The following is a 22,839-nucleotide window of genomic DNA, read 5'->3' on the forward strand; positions in this document are numbered from 1 at the left end:
AACCTCTGACATTCCATTGGTTGATTTTGATTACTACCATTATGAGATGATATCGATCTCCTCTTGGGAGTCGTATAGCTGCGGTTTGGATGGTGAAGGGTAGATACTCTCTATGAAGCTCTCAATGATTCCTTTCCTTTCTTTATTGACAGGTGTCTTAGGGGTGGATGGGATGTAAGGGTTGCTTCTGTTTATTGTTGGTGAGAGTTGGGTGACCTCGTTGTTTGAGTGGATTTCCTCGTTCTTGCGTTTATGTGATGGAGGGATGTTTGGTGTCTTCTCTCTGTTTTCCGAGGATGAATGGATGTTAGTGCTCGTTTTGTTGGTATTGTCTTTTTGGATGGCGTTGGATGTTGTGGTAGTGGTTGTGGTGGGTTTGACAGATTGAGATTCTGCTTGGTTTTTGGGGGGAAGAGGTTGAGAGGACTTTTTTGATTGGGCTTTTTTCTCTTGGGTTGATTGTTTATCAGACTGATTGTTTGCTGGGTCATTTGTTTGTTGTTGTGGTTTTGGTTGAGAGGATTTGATTGCTATCCTGTTTTGGGTGTTGGGAGGATCATCTGTCATCTCATCTTCTAATGGTTCTTCCGTGTTGTTTGACTCTACTTTCTTATTTTTCTTTTGTGAGGAGTAGGTTTTGGTGGCCGTTCTGATGGTAAAGTTGGCGATTTCTGTATTGTGTTGGCCAGATTTCATTTGATCGCCTATTTTGCATTCTATTAGACCGAATACTAGGAGGTGGTAGGTGGAGTATGTAGTATGGTATATTGCATAGGGTATTTCTTCTGCAAAGGCAGTTTTGATGAGGGCGTCCACTATTCCTGCCTTTTCTTTTGGAATTCTTACTCTTCCTGTGAGGACGTGGTAGTCTCTACTGGAGGTGATGAAAGTTCCCAATTTGCTTCTATCTCTAATGATATTTAGGAGAGATTGTCGTTTTTAATCATCAGGTGTATCATTTTTCTAGTTCCTTTGCCTATGTATATCTTGTCGATTGGGATATCGTAGTTTGAGAGTGTTTTTCTCATTTCTTCTAACCCCATGAGATCCATTTTGGGGAATTCGAGTGTAATTGGGTAGAATCCGTTGTTTTTCTCGTAGGTTGAGAGCGCAGTCATGTTCAATATGGTCTCGCAGTATTTGGAGATGTCTTTGAGGCCTATTGATAATTTGGGGTAGGTCTCCTTTATCTCTGCTGTTTTTGTGGAGAATTCCTTAATGAAGTTCTCTGATGCCTCGTCCATATGGGGGGCCATTTTAGCCGCGTCTGCGTAGGAATTCATCTCGATGGGATTCCTTTGAATCGGCGATTTGGTAAGTTAGATCTGTAGATCGTGGTGGATTGGTGATTTTTTTTGAAAGATTGGTTAAAATTGACCGAGATTAAGGATAGAAAAGGATGAATTACTTTTCACGTGTATCTTGTATCCTCTTGATCGCGGTACGGTTTTTTTTTCTCTTTTTATTGAAGTAACATTTTTCACGTGTATCTTGTATCCTCTTGATCGCGGTACGGTTTTTTTTTTAAGTTTGTTTTTTTTTTTTTTTTTTTTTTTTTTTTTTTCAGCAACTTAAAAAGTATTCAGAGCGGGAATCGAACCCACGACCTAATCCGTGTTAAGGATTCGTGATAACCGACTACACCATCCGAACTAATCTATAAAAATTATTTTTAAACCGTTGTAATAAAGCTTGTTAGCTTTATAAATATATATAATTAATAATTATATAATTGAATAATACTTTGTTATCTTTATTTAATATTAATTTATATTTATAATATTCAATATTGTTTATAAAATTATTCTTTAGTATTTATATTATTTATAATGAGTTGACAGTATTATTATTATTATTATTATTATATTATTTAAATGTGTGTCAACTATAATTAGTAATGTAATATGCATATTTAATATCTATTAATTTTATAGAGTAACTTTATTACATATCCCCCCCTTTTAGTTGAAAAAAATTTTTCAATCTTTTAATATAAAACACATCATGATTTTTAATATTATCCAATACTAATTTGAATTTTAAATCGCTAACTCTCTCATGTACTTTGAAAAGACCTTCCCAAGATTTATTGAGCTTTACTGGACCAACAGTGGATTGTAAATAGACATAATCTCCTACTTGAATATTTGAACGAGAAACTTTTTTATTAATTTGTGATAATTGGTCTTTACCAAGATTATCCTTAATGAGACAAGGACGTTTGAGGTTATTATTTACAATTTGGGCGAAATTATGAGCAAAATCTAATCTTGATAAATTTGTACATGGATTTCTTATTAATGGTTGAATTGAGGTTATTTGTGATTTAATTATTGAATTCTCTGTTTGATTTAATGATATTGATTTTAATGGTAAATTTGATGTTATTGGTGAATCTATTGGTTCTTGGAATAAGAATTCTGGAATATCGTAATCTATTGGTAGTTGTTCTTCAATAGTTGGATACGATTTGATTGATAGTATATGATGAGAATTAAAATTTTCAATTAAATGATCAGTATCTGTTAATAATTCTGATTTTGATGATTTATTATTATTATTATTATTATTATTATTTGAATAATCAGATACTGTTTTAAATATAGTTTGTATACATGGTTGGGTTTCTTTAGATATTAATTTGGTACCAACATTGAATTCAAGATTCTTAATGATCATTTCTTTAAAATCAATGACTAAATTTAATCCAATTATTGTATCAATGCCAAATATACAATCAATTGATGTATCATTATCTTTAACAACATTAACTTTAACTCTAGCGAATGCTTTACCTAATTTAATTGTTGTGTTACTTATTCCAATGATTTTGATTTCATTATTTGATGCTGATTTAACAGAATATTGTTTATTTTCAATCTTTAATTTTAACTTTTTAGCAATACTTTCCCAAACAATAGTAAGTGATGAACCAGTATCAATCAAACCTCTAACATTTTTATTATTTATTAATAAAGCTGCATTCATACTATCTATTCCAATTGAATTAATTGTACTATTATTAACCATTGTAATTGCATTAGTGCTATGATTATTATATGATTGTTTATTCTCATTATAATTATTCTTTTTATCTTTAGACCAACACTCTTGAATTACATGACCTTTCTTTTTGCAATATTTACAAAATTTTGTGATTGAATTTACTTGATTTTGTGGTGCTTTATAAGGGGATGATTGTGGTGACATTTGTGGTGATCGATTATAATATTGATTTTTAAAAATTGGTGTTGAAATTTCTTCAGATTCAATTGATTGTTGTTCGTTTTGAGATGTAACATATTGAGGGGATGTTGCAGAATAACCAGAACCCGAACCTAGATATCTTTGATTACCAAATTCTTGCAACGTCTTTGCAACTAATTGACCAGTGTACATTGATCTACCTTTGATACGAATTGAACCATCTTCACAAGACTTTGCAATATCTATTGCTCTTTTTAATGATTTTGGTGCACATTTTGTAATTTCAATACCCAATTCAGTACCAACAGCTGAATAAAACAATTGTATTTTAAACTTTTCTGAAATATCAACTGCTGAACATTTTGATAGAAATTTACCAATTAATATATCTAATGTATTGTATTTATATTCTCCCAACTTTGTTAATTCTGTTAAATCATCACTATCACCAATATCAAAAGCATCTTTAAGATCTTCAATTATCTCCATTGCTGTTAAGTCTGTATCCAATGTTGCGGCATATTCCAATGCATTGTTTCTTAGTTTTCTAATAATATCAGCTTTCGATATTTCCTCGCCATGAATTAGTAAGAGTAAGTGTTTGAATTTACGAAATGATAAACCTTTTCCATCACCCGAAAAAATTACGTTTTCATTATTACTCATTTTTTTTTTTTTTTTTTTTTTTTTTTTAAATTTTTTCTTTTTTTTTTTTTTTTTTTTTTTTTTAAGATTTTATTAAATTAAATTTAATCTAATGTAAAATTTTAATTGATTGAATAATTTGATAACTTTATATTTATAGTATATTTTTTTTTTTTTTTTTTGAAAGACGATGTCGCCAAATGTAATAAAGCTTGTTAGCTTTATAAATATATATAATTAATAATTATATAATTGAATAATACTTTGTTATCTTTATTTAATATTAATTTATATTTATAATATTCAATATTGTTTATAAAATTATTCTTTAGTATTTATATTATTTATAATGAGTTGACAGTATTATTATTATTATTATTATTATATTATTTAAATGTGTGTCAACTATAATTAGTAATGTAATATGCATATTTAATATCTATTAATTTTATAGAGTAACTTTATTACACCGTAATAATTATTAAAAATAGTTTAAAAGAATCATCCAAGTTGGCACTTTTTTGTAATTACAAAAATTATATATGGGGACTCATATAAAATAATATGAACAATTTTGAAAAGTGCACTTAGATAGTTTTTATAATAACTAAATTTTTTTTTTTTTTTTTTGAGATATTTCATTATTTCCGAAATAATTTTTAAAATAAATTTTTTTTTTTTTTTTTCTTTTTTAAAAAAAAAACAATGGATAGAGATAAAAATTATAATGAAAAAATTAATTTTTTTAGAAAATAAAGACGAAACTAATATTGAAGAAAATAATGAATTAGAAAAAAAGGATTTAAAATCAATTAAAGAGATTGCAAAATTATATGGTGTATCAACAAGCAAATTAAATAAATCAGAAATCATTGAAAAGATTAAATCAATGTTTAAAAGAAAAAGAGAATATGAAGAAGAACAAAAACAAAAAGAAAATGTCAATTCATTTAATAAAATTATTAAATTAACAATTACAGATAATATTGAACTTACTGAAATACTATTTTGGAAATTATTTAGAAATAAAATAATTTATAAAACCATATTCTCATTTATGGATAAACGAATCTCATTAACATATGATTCAATGTCGTCAATAAAGAATCTTATAGTCCATAATCAATTTGGTATATTAAAAGAAAAAGTTTATAGAAATTGTAGATATTTATATTTCAATCCAATTAGTTTTAATCCTAAAAATTATAAAATACATCCAACATTATTATTTGTTAAATTATTTTCAAATATTAAAGATGATGATTATAGATTCTATAGAAACTTTTTAAATAGTGATAATTGTTATTATAATTCATATTCAACTATATCAACAGCATTAATTTTATCAAAGAAATTTGAAATTTATAAATTATATATAAATGAATTCAGTTATAAACCAACAAAAACAGATCTTATTTATTCAATTGCAGTTGGTTCAAATAAATTCATTAAATATATATTAGAATTAAATCCTTCATCATCATCATCATCACCTTCAATTGTAGAATCAGTTGGATCAGATTATAAAAATTTCATTATCAATGATAGAAGCTTAAATTATTATCCAATTGAAAAAGATACTATATTTAAAGGACTACTATATTTTTTAAATACCATTGGAGATAATGAGAATGATAATAATTGTAAAGATAAAACAACAACAAAAATAACTGAAAAAAGCGGTAGTGTTGGTAGTGTTGGTAGTGTTGGTAGTGTTGGTAGTAATAGTGGTTATGAAAAATATGGTCATCAAATAACAATAGAAACCCTTATTAATTTCATTAAACTTAGACATAGTAAAGGTTATGAAATTAATGAAAGATCAACATTTAAACAATTAATCACAATTTGTAAATTAATATTAATATTACAGAAATCAGAAGAAGATGATTCAATTAAAACATTAGAACCACCAGCTCCAACAAGTATTCAAGAAATTGATAATTTTATTATTGAAAAAATAGATAAACAAACATTAAAATCAAAATTAGATAATCCAATTAATTATTATAATAATAATAATGAAATTAAAAGTTTTATAAAAAAGTTATTAAATTTATATTATTCAACATTTAATTATATACCAAAGATTTTATATTTCTGTTATTATTATGGTAGTGATGATTGTGATAATTTATATTCAAGTTGCAATGATATTAACGCGAATACAGAGTTATGTCGTGTTGCCTTTAGATTTGGTAATTTTGAATTATTAGAATCTGTAAAATATATAGAATGCCACCAATTATTACCAAACCCTAGTTTTTATGACCATGATAATATTCTTTTTCAAAATCACCAATATATAGAGGATTTTGTAATTTTCTCAAATTGTTTTGACCAAGAAAAAAAGATTAAATTCATAGATGAATTAATTAAAAGAAATACCAAAAATGAAGAATTAAATTTTCAAAACCATTTCTTTCATATGCTTGTAATTCATGATGATATTGAATTATTAAAATACTTTTCAAATAAAGTTGGTACAACTGCATTTAATTTTCATTCATATCGTTTTGAATTGAATGAAAAATTAACACCAACTTATTTTATAGAATCAATTGATATGTTAGATTATTTATTTTATAATCATAGAGATTATTTCATAGATATACAATTTCCAAATAAGTACAGTACATTTTTTAAAAGTTTACAATTTTTACAACACTTTGAATCATTATTAATTCAATATAAATCAAACAACCCATCAATCAATGAAAAGGATCCAATTAGTTTTATTAGATCTTCTTTAAACTTTAAAACAAACAAGAATTATCTTGATTTTGCAAATCACTTTGCAACAAACTCTATATACCATAATGATACACTAGAATATCTTGACTTGTTATCCACACTAACAAGTGATCAATCATCATATAAAATATCAATCAACTCTGAATCATTAAAAAATTTATTTACTTTATCACAACAACAACAACAACAACCACATAATAATAATAATAATAATAATAATAATAATAATAATAATAATAATAATAATAATAATAATAATAATAATAATAATAATAATAATAATAATAATAATAATAATAATAATGGAACGAACCAACAGCAACAACACCAAAATGATACAAGTCAAAATACAATTGAGGCACCTAATCCTTATTCTATGAGGTTTTTAAAATTAGTAGATTGGGTATTTATAAACTATCATCATGAATTAGAAAAAGATGGTAAATTATATTATAATAAAGATCAATATTATCATTTTCTTTTTGCAACCGATAGATATGATTTAGATAGCAACAATGACACTAACAACAATACTATCAATAGCTATTACGATATAAAAAAAAAAATTTGTTTTGGTAGATTACTATCATTAATTAATCATGTTAACGAATTTACTCCATATTTATATGAAGTTAATAATTTTAAATTTTTAAATTGGTTTTTAACAAAGATTAAAAATATTCATTATTATTCAACCAAAAAAAAAACCATGGATGAATGGGCACTTATGTATACCCTTCCTAATTTTATGTCTTTTATTACATGCAATTCAAGATTAAAAGTACTGGAATACATTCACCAATATTATCATTTCATTTTAAAAAAAGAAATAGATGGTGGAATATTACCTTCTAGAGAACTAAAATGTTACTTGCGGTCAACCATTGATCAAGGTTTAATTAAAGTTTCAGAATTTCTTTTTCAATTTACTTCAATAACTAAAAATGAATTTTACCGTTTTTCAAATGAAAAATTAAAATTACACTTTTCAAATAAATTTAATAAATAATAATAATAGTTACTGAAAAAAAAAAAAAAAAAAAAAAAAAATTTATCTTTTTATTTAAATAGGCGAACAACAAATTAAAAATAAATTTATCATTGATGTAATAATAAATAAATAATTAAATGAATTAATAAATAAATTAATAAATTAATAAATAAATAAATAAAATAATTGTGTTTCTCTTGTGGTTAGTTCTACTATTGTAAAAAAAAAAAAAAAAAAAAAAAAAAAAAAAAAAAAAAAAAAAAAAAATTGTTAAAAAAGTTTAAAACCTAAAAAAAGTTGAGAGTATATAAATAAATAAATAAATAAAAAAATAAATAAAAAAATAAATAAATAAATAAAAAAAATAAAAAATAAATAAATAAAAAAATAAATAAAAAAATAAATAAAAATAAAAAATAAAAAGGATATTAACTTTTTTTATTTTAGAAAATTGACGACGTGAAACATTGTTGAAAAAAAAAAAAAAAAATGAAAATCTAATTTAAAAATTTTTATCAATAATTATTTGCATTTTCCCAACACTCTCAAAACAGGTTCTACAAATAAATCCTCATTCTTTCTCGTTTTTTATTAAAATTAATTTTTTTTTTTGAATTTAATTAAATTTTTTTGTTAATTTTTGCAACATTAAGGAAACCAACGTTTTTAAAAAAATTTTTCAAAAAAAAAAACTTGAAAAAATAAAAAAAAAATATTAAATAAAGCAAAAAATTTTTTTTTTAATCACCATTGTAAAAAACAATGAATTCAGATAATAATAATAATAATAATAATAATAATAATAATAATAATAATAATAATAATAATAATAATAATAATAATAATAATAATAATAATAATAATAATAATAATAATAATAATAATAATAATAATAATAATAATAATAATAATAATAATAATAATAATAATAATAATAATAATAATAATAATAAGAGTTTATTATTAGAGGATGAATTAGAAAAAAAGAGTTTAAAATCAATTAAAAAGATTGCTCAATCATTTGGTATAGAAAGAGTTAATTTAAATAAAGAAGGAATGATTGAAAAGATTAAATCAGTAATTAAAAGAAAAAGAGAATATGAAGTACAAAAACAAAAAGAAAATGATAGTCCATTTAATAAAATTATTAAATTAACAATTACAGATAATATTGAACCTACTGAAATATTATTTTGGAAATTATTTAGAAATAAAACAATTTTTAAAAAGATATTCTCATTTATGGATAGTCGATTCTCATTAAATTATGATTCAATGTCATCAATAGGGGATCTTATAAGCAATAATCAATTCAATATATTAAAAGAAAAAGTATATAGAAATTGTAGATATTTACATTTAGATTCTAAAACAAAACCTTATCGTTTTGAGATTTCATTATTAGTGAAATTATTTACAAATATTAAAGATGATGATCATAAATTCTATAGAAACTTTTTAAATGGTGAAAATTATTATTATAATTCTTTTTCAGCAGTATCAAAAGCATTAATTTTATCAAAGAATTTAGAAATTTATAAATTATATATAAATGAATTCGGTTATGAATCAACAAAAACAGATCTTATTTATTCAATTGCAGTTGGTTCAAATAAATTCATTAAATATATATTAGAATTAAATTCACCAAATTCATCATCATCATCATCATCATCATCAAGTATGGAACCACTTGTATCAGATTATAAAGATTTGATTATCGATTTCCAAATCCAAAAAGATAAAATATTTAAAGGATTATTTTGTTTTTTAAATATCATTGGCCATCATGATAATTGTCGTGAAATTACTGGAAATAAGAGAATGAAAATAAGTAGTAGTATTGGTAGTGGTAGTGGTAGTGGTAGTAGTAGTAACGGTTATAAAGAGTATGAACATCAAATTACAATAAATACTCTTATTAAATTGATTAAAAATAGAGGTAATCGTAGTGGTTCTTATGAAATTAATGAAAAATCAACATTGAAAACATTAATCACAATTTGTAAATTAATATTAATATTAAAGGAACCAAAATTCAGTAAAACAGAAACGATATTAATAGATCCAGAAGATAATGATTTAAGAATAAAAAAAGAAAAATTAAAACATTCATTTAAATCAGTTCCAACAAGTATTCAAGAAATTGATAATTTTTTTAATGAAAAAATAGATAAACAAACATTAAAATCAAAATTAGATAATCCAATTATTTATAATAATAATAATAATAATAATGAAATTAAAATCTTTATAAAAAAGTTATTATATTTATATTTTTCAATATTTAGACACATACCAAGGATTTTATATTTCTGTTATTTTTATGATGATGAAGATGATAGTAAAACTAACCAGGATCACAAACAAATGATCAATGATGATGATTTTGATGATGATATTGATTATATGGAAGACGTTGCTTTTAGGTTTGGTATATATAAATTTTTACGATATAAGCAATGTATAAGATACTATCAGCTATTACCAAATCAAACTAATAATACTTTTGTTCGTAGTAATTTTCCTTTTTCCGATCAAATATGCTCAGAGAAACATGTGGTTTTATTCTCGCATTGTTTTGATCAAGAGAAAAAGATTAAATTCATTGATCAAATGATTGAAAGAAATATTACAAATACAGAATCTAATTTTCAAAATCATTTCTTTTATATGCTTGTAATTCATGGTGATATTGAATTGTTAAAATACTTTTCAAATAAAATTGGTACTCCTCTATCTGTATATGATTCATATATATATAAATTGAATGAAATTTTACCACCAACCTATTATATTGGATCAATAGAGATGATAGATTATTTATTTAATAATCATAGAAATTATTTTTTTGATCCACAATTTCCAAATTATTATTGTACATTTTTTAAAGGTTTACAATTTTTACAACACTTTGAATCATTATTAACTCAATATAAATTAAACAATCCATCAATCACTGAAAAGGATCCAATTATATTTTTTGAATCGCATTCAAGTGAAGATCAATTAGAATTTATAAAAGATAAGGATATCTTGGATTTTGCAAATCATTTCGCAACAAATTCAGTATACCAAAATGATACACTCAAAAAATTCGTTCCTTTGTTTTTATCATTACTTACAAGTGATCAATCATCTAAACAGTCATTTAAATTTGAGACATTTAGAAATTTATTTATTTTATTACAACAACCACATAATAATAATAATAATAATAATAATAATAATAATAATAATAATAATAATAATAATAATAATAATAATATTAATAATTATAATTGTAATTATAATAATAAAATAAAGAATAATGATAATAAAACTTATACAATTGGATTTTTAAAATTTGTAGATTGGGTATTTATAAACCATCGTAGTGAATTGAAAGATGGTGGTAAATTATTTAATGATGAAGATCGTTATTATCATTTTCTTGCTGCAATCGATAGATATGATTTTAACAATAGCAACTACAACCTCAAATGTTATTATTATATAAAAAATGATACTGATCTTGATAGATTATCATCATTAATTGATAATGTTAACAGATTCACTCCATTTTTATATGAAGTTAATAATTTCAAATTTTTAGATTGGTTTTTAAAAAAGATTGAATATTATCATTATGAATACCGATCGGTGTTAACACCCTTTCAAAAAAAAGAAATTAAAGATATTGTTTGTGAATTTTTGAAAAGTATTGCCAGTTTTTCAAGATTAAAAGTATTTGAACACATTCACCAATATTATGAATTCATTTTAAAAAACAACTTTGATGGTGGAATTATTGATTATGTAGATTTACAAGATGTCTTACGTTTATCAATTAAAAAAGGTTCATTTAAAGTTTCAGATTTTATTTTTCAATTTACTACATTACCAAGAATAGAACAAGAGGCTTATTTAAATGAAATATCATAACTAATTTTTAAATAAATTTAATAAATAATAATAAATAATTGTTTTTTAAAATTATGATAATTTATTATAAATTGATACAAAATAGAATAACCTTTGGCATTGTAATTTATTGGATAATAGTTTGAGTTCTATAGAATTGTAATATTTGTACTATTTGATTTACCAAATTGTTGAACTTATGACTTTGAAAATTTGATACTCAATATCCTCAGATATATAATCTGATTTTCTAGCTTTTAATCTTTTTCTTTATATTTTTTTAAATTTTTTTTTTTTTTTAAAATTTTTTTAGTTTTTGATTGATTATTATCATTATTAAATAATTTATATAAATTAAATATTAAATGATTAATTTTTTTTTTTTTTTTTAACAAAACCTCGGAACTTAAGAAATTTGCCGAGTTTCACATATGACCCTTTTTTTTTTTTTTTTTTTTTGATTTTTTTTTTTGTCAATTTGTTTTTTTTTTCTTTTTTTTTTTTCTTTTTTTTTTTTTTTTGATTTTTTTTTGATTTTTTTTTTTGTAGGAAATAAAGATTTTCTTAATTTATTTCCAAAATGAACAGAGATAAAAAAAATAGAAAAAAAAATAATAATAATAATAATAATAATAATAATAATAATAATAATAATAATAATAATAATAATAATAATAATAATAATAATAATAATAATAATAATAATAATAATAATTATAATTTGGAAAAGAACGAAAATAATGAATTAGAGAAAAAGAATTTAAAATCAATTAAAGAGATTGCTAAATTATATTGTATATCAACACTGAAATTTAACAATAAAGCAGAACTCATTGAAAAGATTAAATCAATAGTTAAAAGAAAAAGAGAATATGAAGAAGAACAAAAACAAAAAGAAAATGTTAATTCATTTAATAAAATTATTAAATTAACAATTACAGATAATATTGAACCTACTGAAATATTATTTTGGAAATTATTTAGAAATAAAACAATTTTTAAAACCATATTCTCATTTATGGATAAACAATTCACATTTGATTATGATTCAATGTCATCAATAGCAAACCTTATAGCCAATAATCAATTTGGTATATTAAAAGAAAAAGTATATAGAAATTGTAGATATTTATATTACAGTTTTGATTATGGTAAAGGTCCAGATCCTACATTATTAGTGAAATTATTTTCAACAATTAAAGATGATGATTATAGATTCTATAGAAACTTTTTAAATAGTGATAATGGTTATTATAATTCATTTTCAACTATATCAACAGCATTAATTTTATCAAAGAATTTTGAAATTTATAAATTATATATAAATGAATTCGGTTATGAACCAACAGTATGTGATCTTATTTATTCAATTAAAAATGGTTCAAATAAATTCATTAAATTTTTATTAGAATTAAATCCACCAGATCCATCATCTTCATCATCATTATCATCAACATCATCATCAATTATAGAATCACTTTCATCAGATTATGAATATTACATTTTCAAAGCAACCAGATCAAACTATCCAATTGAAAAAGATAATTTATTTAAAGGATTACTTTGCTTTTTAAATATCAATGGTAATGATAGTTGTGAAGATAAAAGAACTAAAAAAAGTAAAAATATTGGTAATAGTAGTGGTTTATGTAGTAATTGTAGTGATGGTTATGAAAAGTGTCATCACCAAATAATAATAGATTATCTTATTAATTTCATTAAAAATAGAAATAATGAAGATGGTCATGAAATTAATGAAAAATCAACATTGAAAACATTAATCTCAATTTGTAAATTAATATTAATATTAAAGGAACCAAATAACAATGAAATAGAAACTACGTTAATAGATAAAGATTCAAAAATAAAAAAAGAAAAATTAAAACAATCATTTAAAACAGTTCCAACAAGTATTCAAGAAATTGATAATTTTATTATTGAAAAAATAGATAAACAAACATTAAAATCAAAATTAGATAATCCAATTATTTATAATAATAATAATAATAATAATAATAATAATAATAATAATAATAATAATAATAATAATAATAATAATAATGAAATTAAAAGTTTTATAAAAAAGTTATTAAATTTATATTATTCAACATTTAATTATATACCAAAGATTTTATATTTTTGTTATTATTATGGCAGTGATAGCTATGATGGTGACAAAGCTGATATGCTACATTACAAAGAAATCACTGGTGATAATGATATGCGTCATGTTGCTTTTAGATTTGGTTATTTTGAATTGTTACAATCATTAGACTTAATTCATTACCAGCAATTATTACCAAATGGAGGTAATTATACTTATAGATGTCATCATCAATTGCTAGGCAATGAATATAAAGAGAATTATATAGTTTTATTTTCAAATTGTTTTAATCAAGAGAAAAAGATTAAATTCATTGATCAATTGATTGAAAGAAATACAAAAAAACCAGAATTAAATTTTCAAAATCATTTCTTCTATATGCTTGTAATTCATGGTGATATTGAATTATTAAAATACTTTTCAAATAAAGTTGGCACCACTATATCTGTTTATAAATCATATACTAGTTCAGTTACAGATGAAATTTTTCCACCAACCTATTATATAGAATCAATAGAGATGTTAGATTATTTATTTAATAATCATAGAGATTATTTTATATATCCACGATATCCAAATTATTATAGTACATATTATAAAAGTTTACAATTATTACAACATTTTGAATCATTATTAATTCAATATAAATCAAACAATCCATCAATCAATGAAAAAGATCCAATTGGTTTTATTAGACCTTCTTTAGATTTTAGAAAAAACAAGAATTATCTTGATTTTGTAAATCACTTTGCAACAAGTTCACTTTACCATAATCATAACCTGCAATCCACTACTTTGATATATATACTCATTAGCGATGAATCATCATATAAACTATCATTCAACCCTGAAACATTAAAAAAATTATTTACTTTATCACAACAACAGCTTCAAAAACAACAACAACAACATCAACAAAATAATAATAAAACAAAACAAACACAAAATCATTCGTTTACGGTGTCAGATCAACCTTATTCAATGAGATTATTAAAATTTGTAGATTGGATATTTATAAATTATCATCATGAATTACAAAAAGGTGATAAAAAATATTATTATCATTATTATTTTGCAATCAATAGATATGATTTAGACAATAACAACAATATCACCAACAACAGTACAATCAATTGTTATTATGATATTAAAAATGATACTAAACTTGAAAGATTATCATCATTAATTGATCTTGTTAACCATCTCACTCCATTTTTATATGAAGTTAATAATTTTAAATTTTTAAATTGGCTTTTAACAAAGATTAAAAATTATCATTATTCATCTAAAACAACATCAACTCAAAAATCAAATATTAGAGAAATAGTTTTTGGATTTATGTCTAATAATAAAATAAAATCAAGATTAAAAGTACTTGAATACATTCATCAAAATTATGATTTCATTTTAAAAAACAATTCGAATGGTGGAATATTAACTTTTGCAGAGTTAGAAAGTTACTTGTTTTCAAAAAAAGAGGGTTCGATTAAAGCTAAAAACTTTTTTCATCAATTTTTTATAATAAAATGAAAAATTAGGACTACACTTTCAATTTGATAAATAAAAATAAAAATAAAAATTTATGTTTTAATTTAAATAGGTTAACAGTGAATTATAAAATAAATAATTTAATAAATAAACAATTGTTTCATCAAATTGGTTTCTTTATTATTAATCACTCAAAAATTATTTTTTTTTTTTTTTTTTTTTTTTTTTTTTTTGTAAATTTTATTTATTTTAGTTTTGGTGAATGAGTTTAAACCAAATTTGTGAGAAACTGTTTCAAATGGAAAGTCTTCTGATTGATTAACTTGTTTATGGTGATATGGAATAACCATTTGAACACAATATGATCTTTTAATGCATATTTAACATTTTCAACTGTAGCAGTATCGTTGCAATCTTAGTTTCATTTGATGTAATAACATGGCACCTTGTAACAATTGTTCACCTGATTCTTCTTTACCATTATTATTCTTATTGGTCAAGCATATATTAATATATAGGTTCCATTGCCACCAGTTGTTGAAGTTGTGATGGTTTGTGATAAGTTGGAACACCTCTTAAGAAAAATGGAATGTTTGCCATACCCATTTCTCTTTGATTGCATTTGGCCATCTTTGTTTTCATCATTGAATAAAATGAATCTATTCCATTTACATGTTGTAGTTTGCGTTATTGGTGGGAGTTTTGTTCTTGTGTTTGTGCTACTAGTAGTTGTTATGTGATGAGTGTTGTTGTTGTTGTAGATGAGATGTTATTGAAATAGTTTAAGGAATTGGCTGGTTTGTATTTGTCTATTGGAATATCAGCTTCAACACAATAATCACTTGGTGCTGCAACATATTCGAATTGATATTTACCATCTGCTCTCGATTTGGTATTTCATTTCCATATTTATCAGTTAATCGTAATATCTGATAATGATGGTGAATTATCAGTACGTTTGCCAGTGTTAAACGAATCTAACCAAACATTATCACCAACATTGTATGAGTCATAAATTCAAACAATATTTGACATCTGATTGGAATGGAGAGTCTTCTGATTGTTTATTACGTAGTGAAATAACCATTTGAACACAATATGATTCTGGTACTTTATCTTTTAATGCGTATTTACCATTTCATCTGTAACAGAATATCGCTGCGATCTTTGTTCCATATGATGATGATGATGATGTAATAACAACATGAACACACCTGATTTTAACAGTTCATATGATTCTTCTTTACAATTGTTTTTCGTATCGACCATTTGGTTGTTGTTGTTGTTTCTAATACACTATCATTTGAAACGAGTAATGATAACTCTACACCTGGTAAGAATTGATTATTTTAATATTTAATTTTTTTTTTTATTTTTTTTAAATTTTTTTTTTTTTTAAGCACCGAAATGGATAGAGATAAAAAATAAAAATATGGAAAATAATAATAATAATTTAGAAGATATTGAAACATTTATTGACGAGAGTAATGAAATATTATTTTGGAAATTATTTAGAAATAATAATAATAATTTTGAAGATAATGAAACATGTATTTACGAGAATAATAATGAAATATTATTTTGGAAATTATTTAGAAACATAGTAATTTATAAAAAGATATTCTCATTTATGGATAGTCGATTCTCAATTAATTATGATTCAATGTCATCAATATCAAATCTTATAAACAATAATCATTTCAATATAATAAAAGAAAAAGTATATAGAAATTGTAGATATTTACACTATACTTCAAATAATTGTAAAATAGAACCTTCTTTGTTATTTGTTAAATTATTTTCAAATATTAAAGATGATGATTATAGATTATATAGAAACTTTTTAAATAGTGATAATTGCTATTATGATTCACATTCAACTATATCAAAAGCATTAATTTTATCAAAGAAATTAGAAATAAATAAATTATATATAAATGAATTCGATTATAAACCAACAGAAACAGATCTTTTTTATTCAATTATAATAGGTTCAAATAAATTCATTAAATATATATTAGAAAATTAGGATATAAAAAATTAATAATCGATATATATAAATCATATTATTATCCAATTGAAAAAATTAAAATTTTCAAAGGATTGTTATGTTTTTTTAATATCATTGATGATCATAGTTATGAAGGTTATGAAAAGAATCATCATCAAATAGCAATAGATGACCTCGTTTATTCTTTTACTAATAATCCATATGCTATCGATAAAGATCCTGGTTTTAATGAAACTCAACATTGAAAACATTAATCTCAATTTGTAAATTAATATTATTATTAAAGAAATCAATTGACAATGAAATAACATTGATAAAAGATGGTTATGATGATGATGATGATGGTGGTGATGATAATAATGATAAAAAAAAATTAAGAAAATCATTTAAATCAATTCCAATAACAATAACCATTCAAGAAATTGATAATTTCATTATTGAAAAAATAGATAAGCAAACTTTAAAATCAATATTAGATAGTCCAATAAATTATAATAATAATAGTAATATAGAAGTTAAATGTTTTATTAAGAAGTTATTAGATTTATATCATTCAGTATTTCAATATATACAAATAGATTTATATTTATGTTAATATGATTATGATGATGGCGTTTTAGATTACAATGATATTGTGAGTAATAAATATAAAGTTGCTTTTAAATTTGGTAATTTCCAATTGTTACAAGGTGAGGATTTAGTTACTATCAATTATTACCAAACAAGTCTGTTAATTTTACCCATAATCCTCATTGGCAGAATGACCCATTAAAAGAGAATTTTATAGTTTTATTCTCACATTGTTTTGATCAAAAGAAAAAGATTAAATTTATTGATCAATTGATTGAAATAAATACAAAAAATCCAGATCCCAATTTTCAAAATCATTTCTTTTATATGCTTATAATGCATGGTGACATTGAATTATTAAAATACTTTTCAAATAAAGTTGGTACAACTTCATTTTGTTTTTCCTTCATATGATTATATTATACCACCAACCTATTATATAGAATCAATAGAGATATTAGATTATTTATTTTATAATCATAGAGATTATTTAATAGATCTGCAATTTCCAAATGGTTATTGCACATATTATAAAAGTTTACAATTATTACAACACTTTGAATCATTATTAGTTCAATATAAATCAGACAATCCATCCATCATTGAATTTTGATTTCGTTTTCAAGGAGTCAGATGGTGGAATATTAACTTCTGACACTGAAACTGAAGTTAGAGAATTTCTTTCTGAATTTATTACACTCCCAAAAAAATGAATTATGGCTCTATTCAAATGAAAGATTAAAATATTTTTTTAAAGATAACTTAAAATAATAATAATAATAATATTTAGAAAAAAGATAGAATAAAAAAATAAAGAATTTATGTTTTAATAAATGAAAAAAAAAATAAAAAATAAAAAATAAAAAATAAATAAAAAATTGTTTTTATGAAATACAACTATAAATTTAATTGACCAAAAATTAGAATAAATGAAAAAAATAAAATAAAATAAAAATAATCGTTGTAATATAATTGTGTAAATAATAACAATTATGTTTTAGAAAAAACTATTTTTATATTAAGATATTACTATACATAAAAATAGATAATATTATTTTAAAGAGAAAAAAAAAAAAATAAAAAAAAATAACAGTAATGATAACATTCATAGTGCAGTATCAAGATATTTGTATCAATTCAAAAAAAAAAAAAGATAATAAAAAAAAAAAAAAAAAAAAATGCCACGCTGGTTGACCCGCCAAAATAAAAAGAAAATATCTTTTTTTTCGAAATCCTATTTTTAAAAAAAAAAAAAATAAAAAACAAATTAAAAAAGATTACACCACAAAAAATATTTAAAAAATAAAATAAAAAAAAAAACAAAAATAAGAATTAATATTTTATTTTTATTTTTATATTATTTTTTTAATTACCTACTATTTTTTATTTGTATAAAAATGAGTAACAACAGTAATAGTAATAATAGTAGTAATAATAATAATAATAATAATAATAATAATAATAATAATAATAATAATAATAATATAGTAATAAATGAGGATGAAGATGGCAATGAATTAGAGAAAAAGGATTTAAAATCAGTTAAAGAGATTGCTCAATCATATGGTCTATCAACAAACAAATTAAATAAATTAGAAATCATTGAAAAGATTAAATCAGTTAAAAGAAAAAGAGATTATGAAGAAAAAGAAAATGTTAATTCGTTTAATAAAATTATTAAATTAACAATTACAGATAATATTGAACCTTCTGAAATACTATTTTGGAAATTATTTAGAAACATAGTAATTTATAAAAAGATATTCTCGTTTATGGATAAACGATTCTCAATTAATTATGATTCAATGTCATCAATATCAAATCTTATAAACAATAATCAATTCAATATATTAAAAGAAAAAGTTTATAGAAATTGTAGATATTTACATTTAACAACTCACGATTTGTATGATAAAATTAATGATATTTCTTGTTTGGTGAAACTATTTTCAAATATTAAAGATGACTATCAATTCTATAGAAACTTTTTTAATAGTGATAATGGTCGTTATCTTTTAGCGACAAACATATCAACAGCATTAATTATATCAAAGAATTTAGAGATTTATAAATTATATATAACTGAATTCAATTATGAGCCAACAGAAACAGATCTTATTTATTCAATTATAATAGGTTCACAAAAATTCATTAAATATATATTAGAATTAAATTCATCAAAATCATCGAAATCACCATTTTATAATATTAATATTCAAAAATTTTATTTAAATGAATCATCATATTTTAATTTTCAAAAAGATAAAATATTTAAAGGATTACTATTTTATTTAAATAATAATAGTAAACAAGTATTTACAATAGATAATCTTTATGAATTTATTATTTATAGAAACGATAATGGATATGAAATTAATGAAAAATCAACATTAAAAACATTAATCACAATTTGTAAATTAATTTTAAAATTATATCCATCACCAACTATTGAAACAAAAACAAGCGAATTATTTAAATCGGTTCCAGATATTCAAGAAATTAATGGTTTTATTATTGAAAAAATGATTGATAAACAAATTTTAAAATCAAAATTAGATAATCCAATTTATTATAATAATAATAATAATAATAACATTGAAATTAAAAAGTTTATAATTAAATTATTAAATTTATATTATAAAACATTTATATATATACCAACAATTTTATATTTATGTTATTATGATTATGATGATAATGAAAATTATCATTACTATTTCAAGCAATTTAATACTGACAAGGATGAACTGGAAATTGCATTTAGATTTGGAGATTTTAAAATTTTAGAACCTCGTGAAACTATTGATTATAAGAATATTTTACCAAGAGAATATAATTTCTGGGAAAAAGAGAATCATATAGTTTTATTCTCACATTGTTTTAATAAAGAGAAAAAGATTAAATTCATTGATCAATTGATTGAAAGAAATAATCAAAAGCCAGAATTGAATTTCGAAAATATTGTCTTCAATATGATTGTAATGAATGATGATATTGAATTATTAAAATACTTTTCAAATAAAATTGGTTCAATTCTACCAGTCTATATTAATATTTCTGATTTTTCAATTTCTCCAACCTTTTTAATAGAATCAATTGAAATGTTGGACTATTTATTTAACAATCATAGAAAATACTTTATTGATAGAGAACTTATAAATAATTATAGTACATTTTTTAAAAATGTACAATTATTACAACACTTTGAATCGTTATTATCAAAATTTAAACTTGACAATCCGTCGATCATTGAAAAGGATCCAATTCCTTTTATAAAAACTATAGATTTTAGTAGTATTTTATATTATAAAAAATACAAAGACTTTCTTAATTTTGCAAAACACTTTGCTACAAATTCACTATACAATAATGATGAATTAGATCGTATACAATTATTAATATTATTAACTGATGCTGAATTATCATCTAAACAAATGGTCAACACAGAAACACTTGGAAATTTATTAATTTTTCCACACCACAAATCAAATCTAATAGATCAAAGATCAAATAAACCATATTCAAAAGAATTTTTAAAATTAATTGAATGGTTATTTAATAACTACAATCATTTAATTGAAAAGGGTGGTCATCTATATCACAATAAAAAACACCATTACCATCTTCTTATTACACTAGATAGATTAGATCTCAACAACAACAACAACTATTGTTATAATAATATTGAAAAAATTACTTACCTAATGGATATAGTAAATAATTCAACACCATTTTTATATGAAGCCAATAATTTTAAATTTTTAAATTGGTTTTTAACAATGATTGAAGATTATCATTTTTCATCCAATTCAACAAATAATGATGAAAAATTAAAAATTAAAGCTTTAACAAAATCATTTCTTAACTATATTGTAGGCAATTCAAAATTACAAATACTTGAATATGTTCATCAAAACTTTGGTTTCATTTTAAAAAAAGATTCAAATGGTGGAATATTACCAATTAAAGAATTAAAAGAATTCTTAATTTTATCAATTGGTTCATATTCAAATTTTAGTTCAATTAAAATTTCAGAATTTCTTTTTCAATTTATTACAATATCAAAAAGTGAATTTGAAAAGAAATCAAATAGAATATCAAAACTAATCTTTGCAAATAAATTTAATTAAAAGAAATAATATCTATTGATAAAAAAAAAAAAAAAAAAAAAAAAAAAAAAGCTTTTTTTTCTCCAAATTATTTATTTATTTATTTATTTATTTATTTATTTATTTATTTATTTATTTATTTATTTATTTATTTTTAAATTTTTTTTTTTTTTTTTTTTTTTTTTTTTTTTTTTTTTTTTTTTTTTTTTATCAATAGATATTATTTCTTTAAAGAAAAAACATAATAAATTTTGTAAGAATTTTCAAAGTAATAATTATTTCTTGTAACACTTTTATTATTTTAAATTTTCAAACATTTGAATGAGGATTATCAATTTCATACCATGCTTCTTCATTATTATCGTCATCTTTAAACATTTCAATAAATTTCAAACCTGATTTCTCTAATACTTTTCTTGAAGCTATATGATCTTTGTCAGCAAATGCACATATCTTTTCAATTTTTAAAATATTGAAACCATAATTTATAAAGAATTGAGTTGCCTCTGTAGCATACCCTTTACCCCAATATCTCTTAATAAATCTATAACCAATATCATAATATGACTGACGACCATTAATATTATTTTCAATTTTTAAACCTGCCCAACCAATAAATTCATTGGTTTCTTTTATTATTACTGCCATACGACCTATTCCATTAAGTTTATATTGATTTTGTATACCTTTGATTGCAGCTCTACATTGATCGATATTAGTAACTGCACTTTTTAAATATTGATGAACTTCTTGGTCTGAATCTAATTCAAATAGATTTTCATCATCATTGCTTTCTAACTCTCTAAAATAAAGACGTTGGCTTTCTAGTTTCGCCATTTTATGTTTGATGATTGCGCAATCATTACTGAAAATAAAAAAAAAAAAAAAAAAAAAAAATAATTAATAAAAAAAAAAAATTAAAAAAAAAAAAATTGATTTGATATTTTTTTTTTTATTTTTTTTTTATTTTTTTAAATATACTCTTTCTTTTATATCAACCAAAAATTTAATTCAATTTTCTTAAAACTAATTCCATCGATATTAATATTTAATAAAA

General features: G+C 21.9%; 9 protein-coding genes and 1 non-coding gene across 10 annotated transcripts; 6 read left to right on the forward strand and 4 right to left on the reverse strand.

The window, feature by feature from the left end:
* Nucleotides 1–39: 39 nt before the first annotated feature.
* Nucleotides 40–1,118, reverse strand: DDB_G0271454 (hypothetical protein; the record flags this gene model as incomplete). The annotated part of the gene is made up of 2 exons (XM_640692.1): nucleotides 40–910; nucleotides 1,039–1,118. The coding sequence occupies 2 exons, from the start codon at nucleotides 1,116–1,118 to the stop codon at nucleotides 40–42; spliced, it is 951 nt and encodes a 316-aa protein (XP_645784.1).
* Nucleotides 1,119–1,579: 461 nt separating this feature from the next.
* On the reverse strand, nucleotides 1,580–1,653 carry tRNA-Val-AAC-11. Its single transcript has one exon. It is a non-coding gene; the product is annotated as a tRNA-Val (tRNA).
* Nucleotides 1,654–1,944: 291 nt separating this feature from the next.
* On the reverse strand, nucleotides 1,945–3,873 carry DDB_G0271456 (hypothetical protein; the record flags this gene model as incomplete). The annotated part of the gene is made up of 1 exon (XM_640693.1): nucleotides 1,945–3,873. One exon carries the CDS (start codon nucleotides 3,871–3,873, stop codon nucleotides 1,945–1,947), a length of 1,929 nt encoding a protein of 642 aa, XP_645785.1.
* A 706-nt stretch (nucleotides 3,874–4,579) lies between these two features.
* On the forward strand, nucleotides 4,580–7,615 carry DDB_G0271458 (hypothetical protein; the record flags this gene model as incomplete). Its single annotated transcript, XM_640694.1, has 1 exon — nucleotides 4,580–7,615. One exon carries the CDS (start codon nucleotides 4,580–4,582, stop codon nucleotides 7,613–7,615), a length of 3,036 nt encoding a protein of 1,011 aa, XP_645786.1.
* A 744-nt stretch (nucleotides 7,616–8,359) lies between these two features.
* Nucleotides 8,360–11,521, forward strand: DDB_G0271460 (hypothetical protein; the record flags this gene model as incomplete). Its single annotated transcript, XM_640695.1, has 1 exon — nucleotides 8,360–11,521. The coding sequence occupies one exon, from the start codon at nucleotides 8,360–8,362 to the stop codon at nucleotides 11,519–11,521; it is 3,162 nt and encodes a 1,053-aa protein (XP_645787.1).
* A 559-nt stretch (nucleotides 11,522–12,080) lies between these two features.
* On the forward strand, nucleotides 12,081–15,134 carry DDB_G0271462 (hypothetical protein; the record flags this gene model as incomplete). The annotated part of the gene is made up of 1 exon (XM_640696.1): nucleotides 12,081–15,134. The coding sequence occupies one exon, from the start codon at nucleotides 12,081–12,083 to the stop codon at nucleotides 15,132–15,134; it is 3,054 nt and encodes a 1,017-aa protein (XP_645788.1).
* A 396-nt stretch (nucleotides 15,135–15,530) lies between these two features.
* On the forward strand, nucleotides 15,531–16,107 carry DDB_G0271464 (hypothetical protein; the record flags this gene model as incomplete). Its single annotated transcript, XM_640697.1, has 3 exons — nucleotides 15,531–15,587; nucleotides 15,611–15,778; nucleotides 16,009–16,107. 3 exons carry the CDS (start codon nucleotides 15,531–15,533, stop codon nucleotides 16,105–16,107), a joined length of 324 nt encoding a protein of 107 aa, XP_645789.1.
* A 417-nt stretch (nucleotides 16,108–16,524) lies between these two features.
* DDB_G0271466 (hypothetical protein) lies at nucleotides 16,525–17,348 on the forward strand (the record flags this gene model as incomplete). The annotated part of the gene is made up of 2 exons (XM_640698.1): nucleotides 16,525–17,083; nucleotides 17,194–17,348. 2 exons carry the CDS (start codon nucleotides 16,525–16,527, stop codon nucleotides 17,346–17,348), a joined length of 714 nt encoding a protein of 237 aa, XP_645790.1.
* A 1,722-nt stretch (nucleotides 17,349–19,070) lies between these two features.
* DDB_G0271468 (hypothetical protein) lies at nucleotides 19,071–21,803 on the forward strand (the record flags this gene model as incomplete). The annotated part of the gene is made up of 1 exon (XM_640699.1): nucleotides 19,071–21,803. The coding sequence occupies one exon, from the start codon at nucleotides 19,071–19,073 to the stop codon at nucleotides 21,801–21,803; it is 2,733 nt and encodes a 910-aa protein (XP_645791.1).
* Nucleotides 21,804–22,091: 288 nt separating this feature from the next.
* DDB_G0271470 (hypothetical protein) lies at nucleotides 22,092–22,619 on the reverse strand (the record flags this gene model as incomplete). Its single annotated transcript, XM_640700.1, has 1 exon — nucleotides 22,092–22,619. The coding sequence occupies one exon, from the start codon at nucleotides 22,617–22,619 to the stop codon at nucleotides 22,092–22,094; it is 528 nt and encodes a 175-aa protein (XP_645792.1).
* Nucleotides 22,620–22,839: the final 220 nt, after the last annotated feature.

This window comes from Dictyostelium discoideum (genome assembly GCF_000004695.1).
Source record: "Dictyostelium discoideum AX4 chromosome 2 chromosome, whole genome shotgun sequence".
NCBI classification, from domain to species: domain Eukaryota; phylum Evosea; class Eumycetozoa; order Dictyosteliales; family Dictyosteliaceae; genus Dictyostelium; species Dictyostelium discoideum.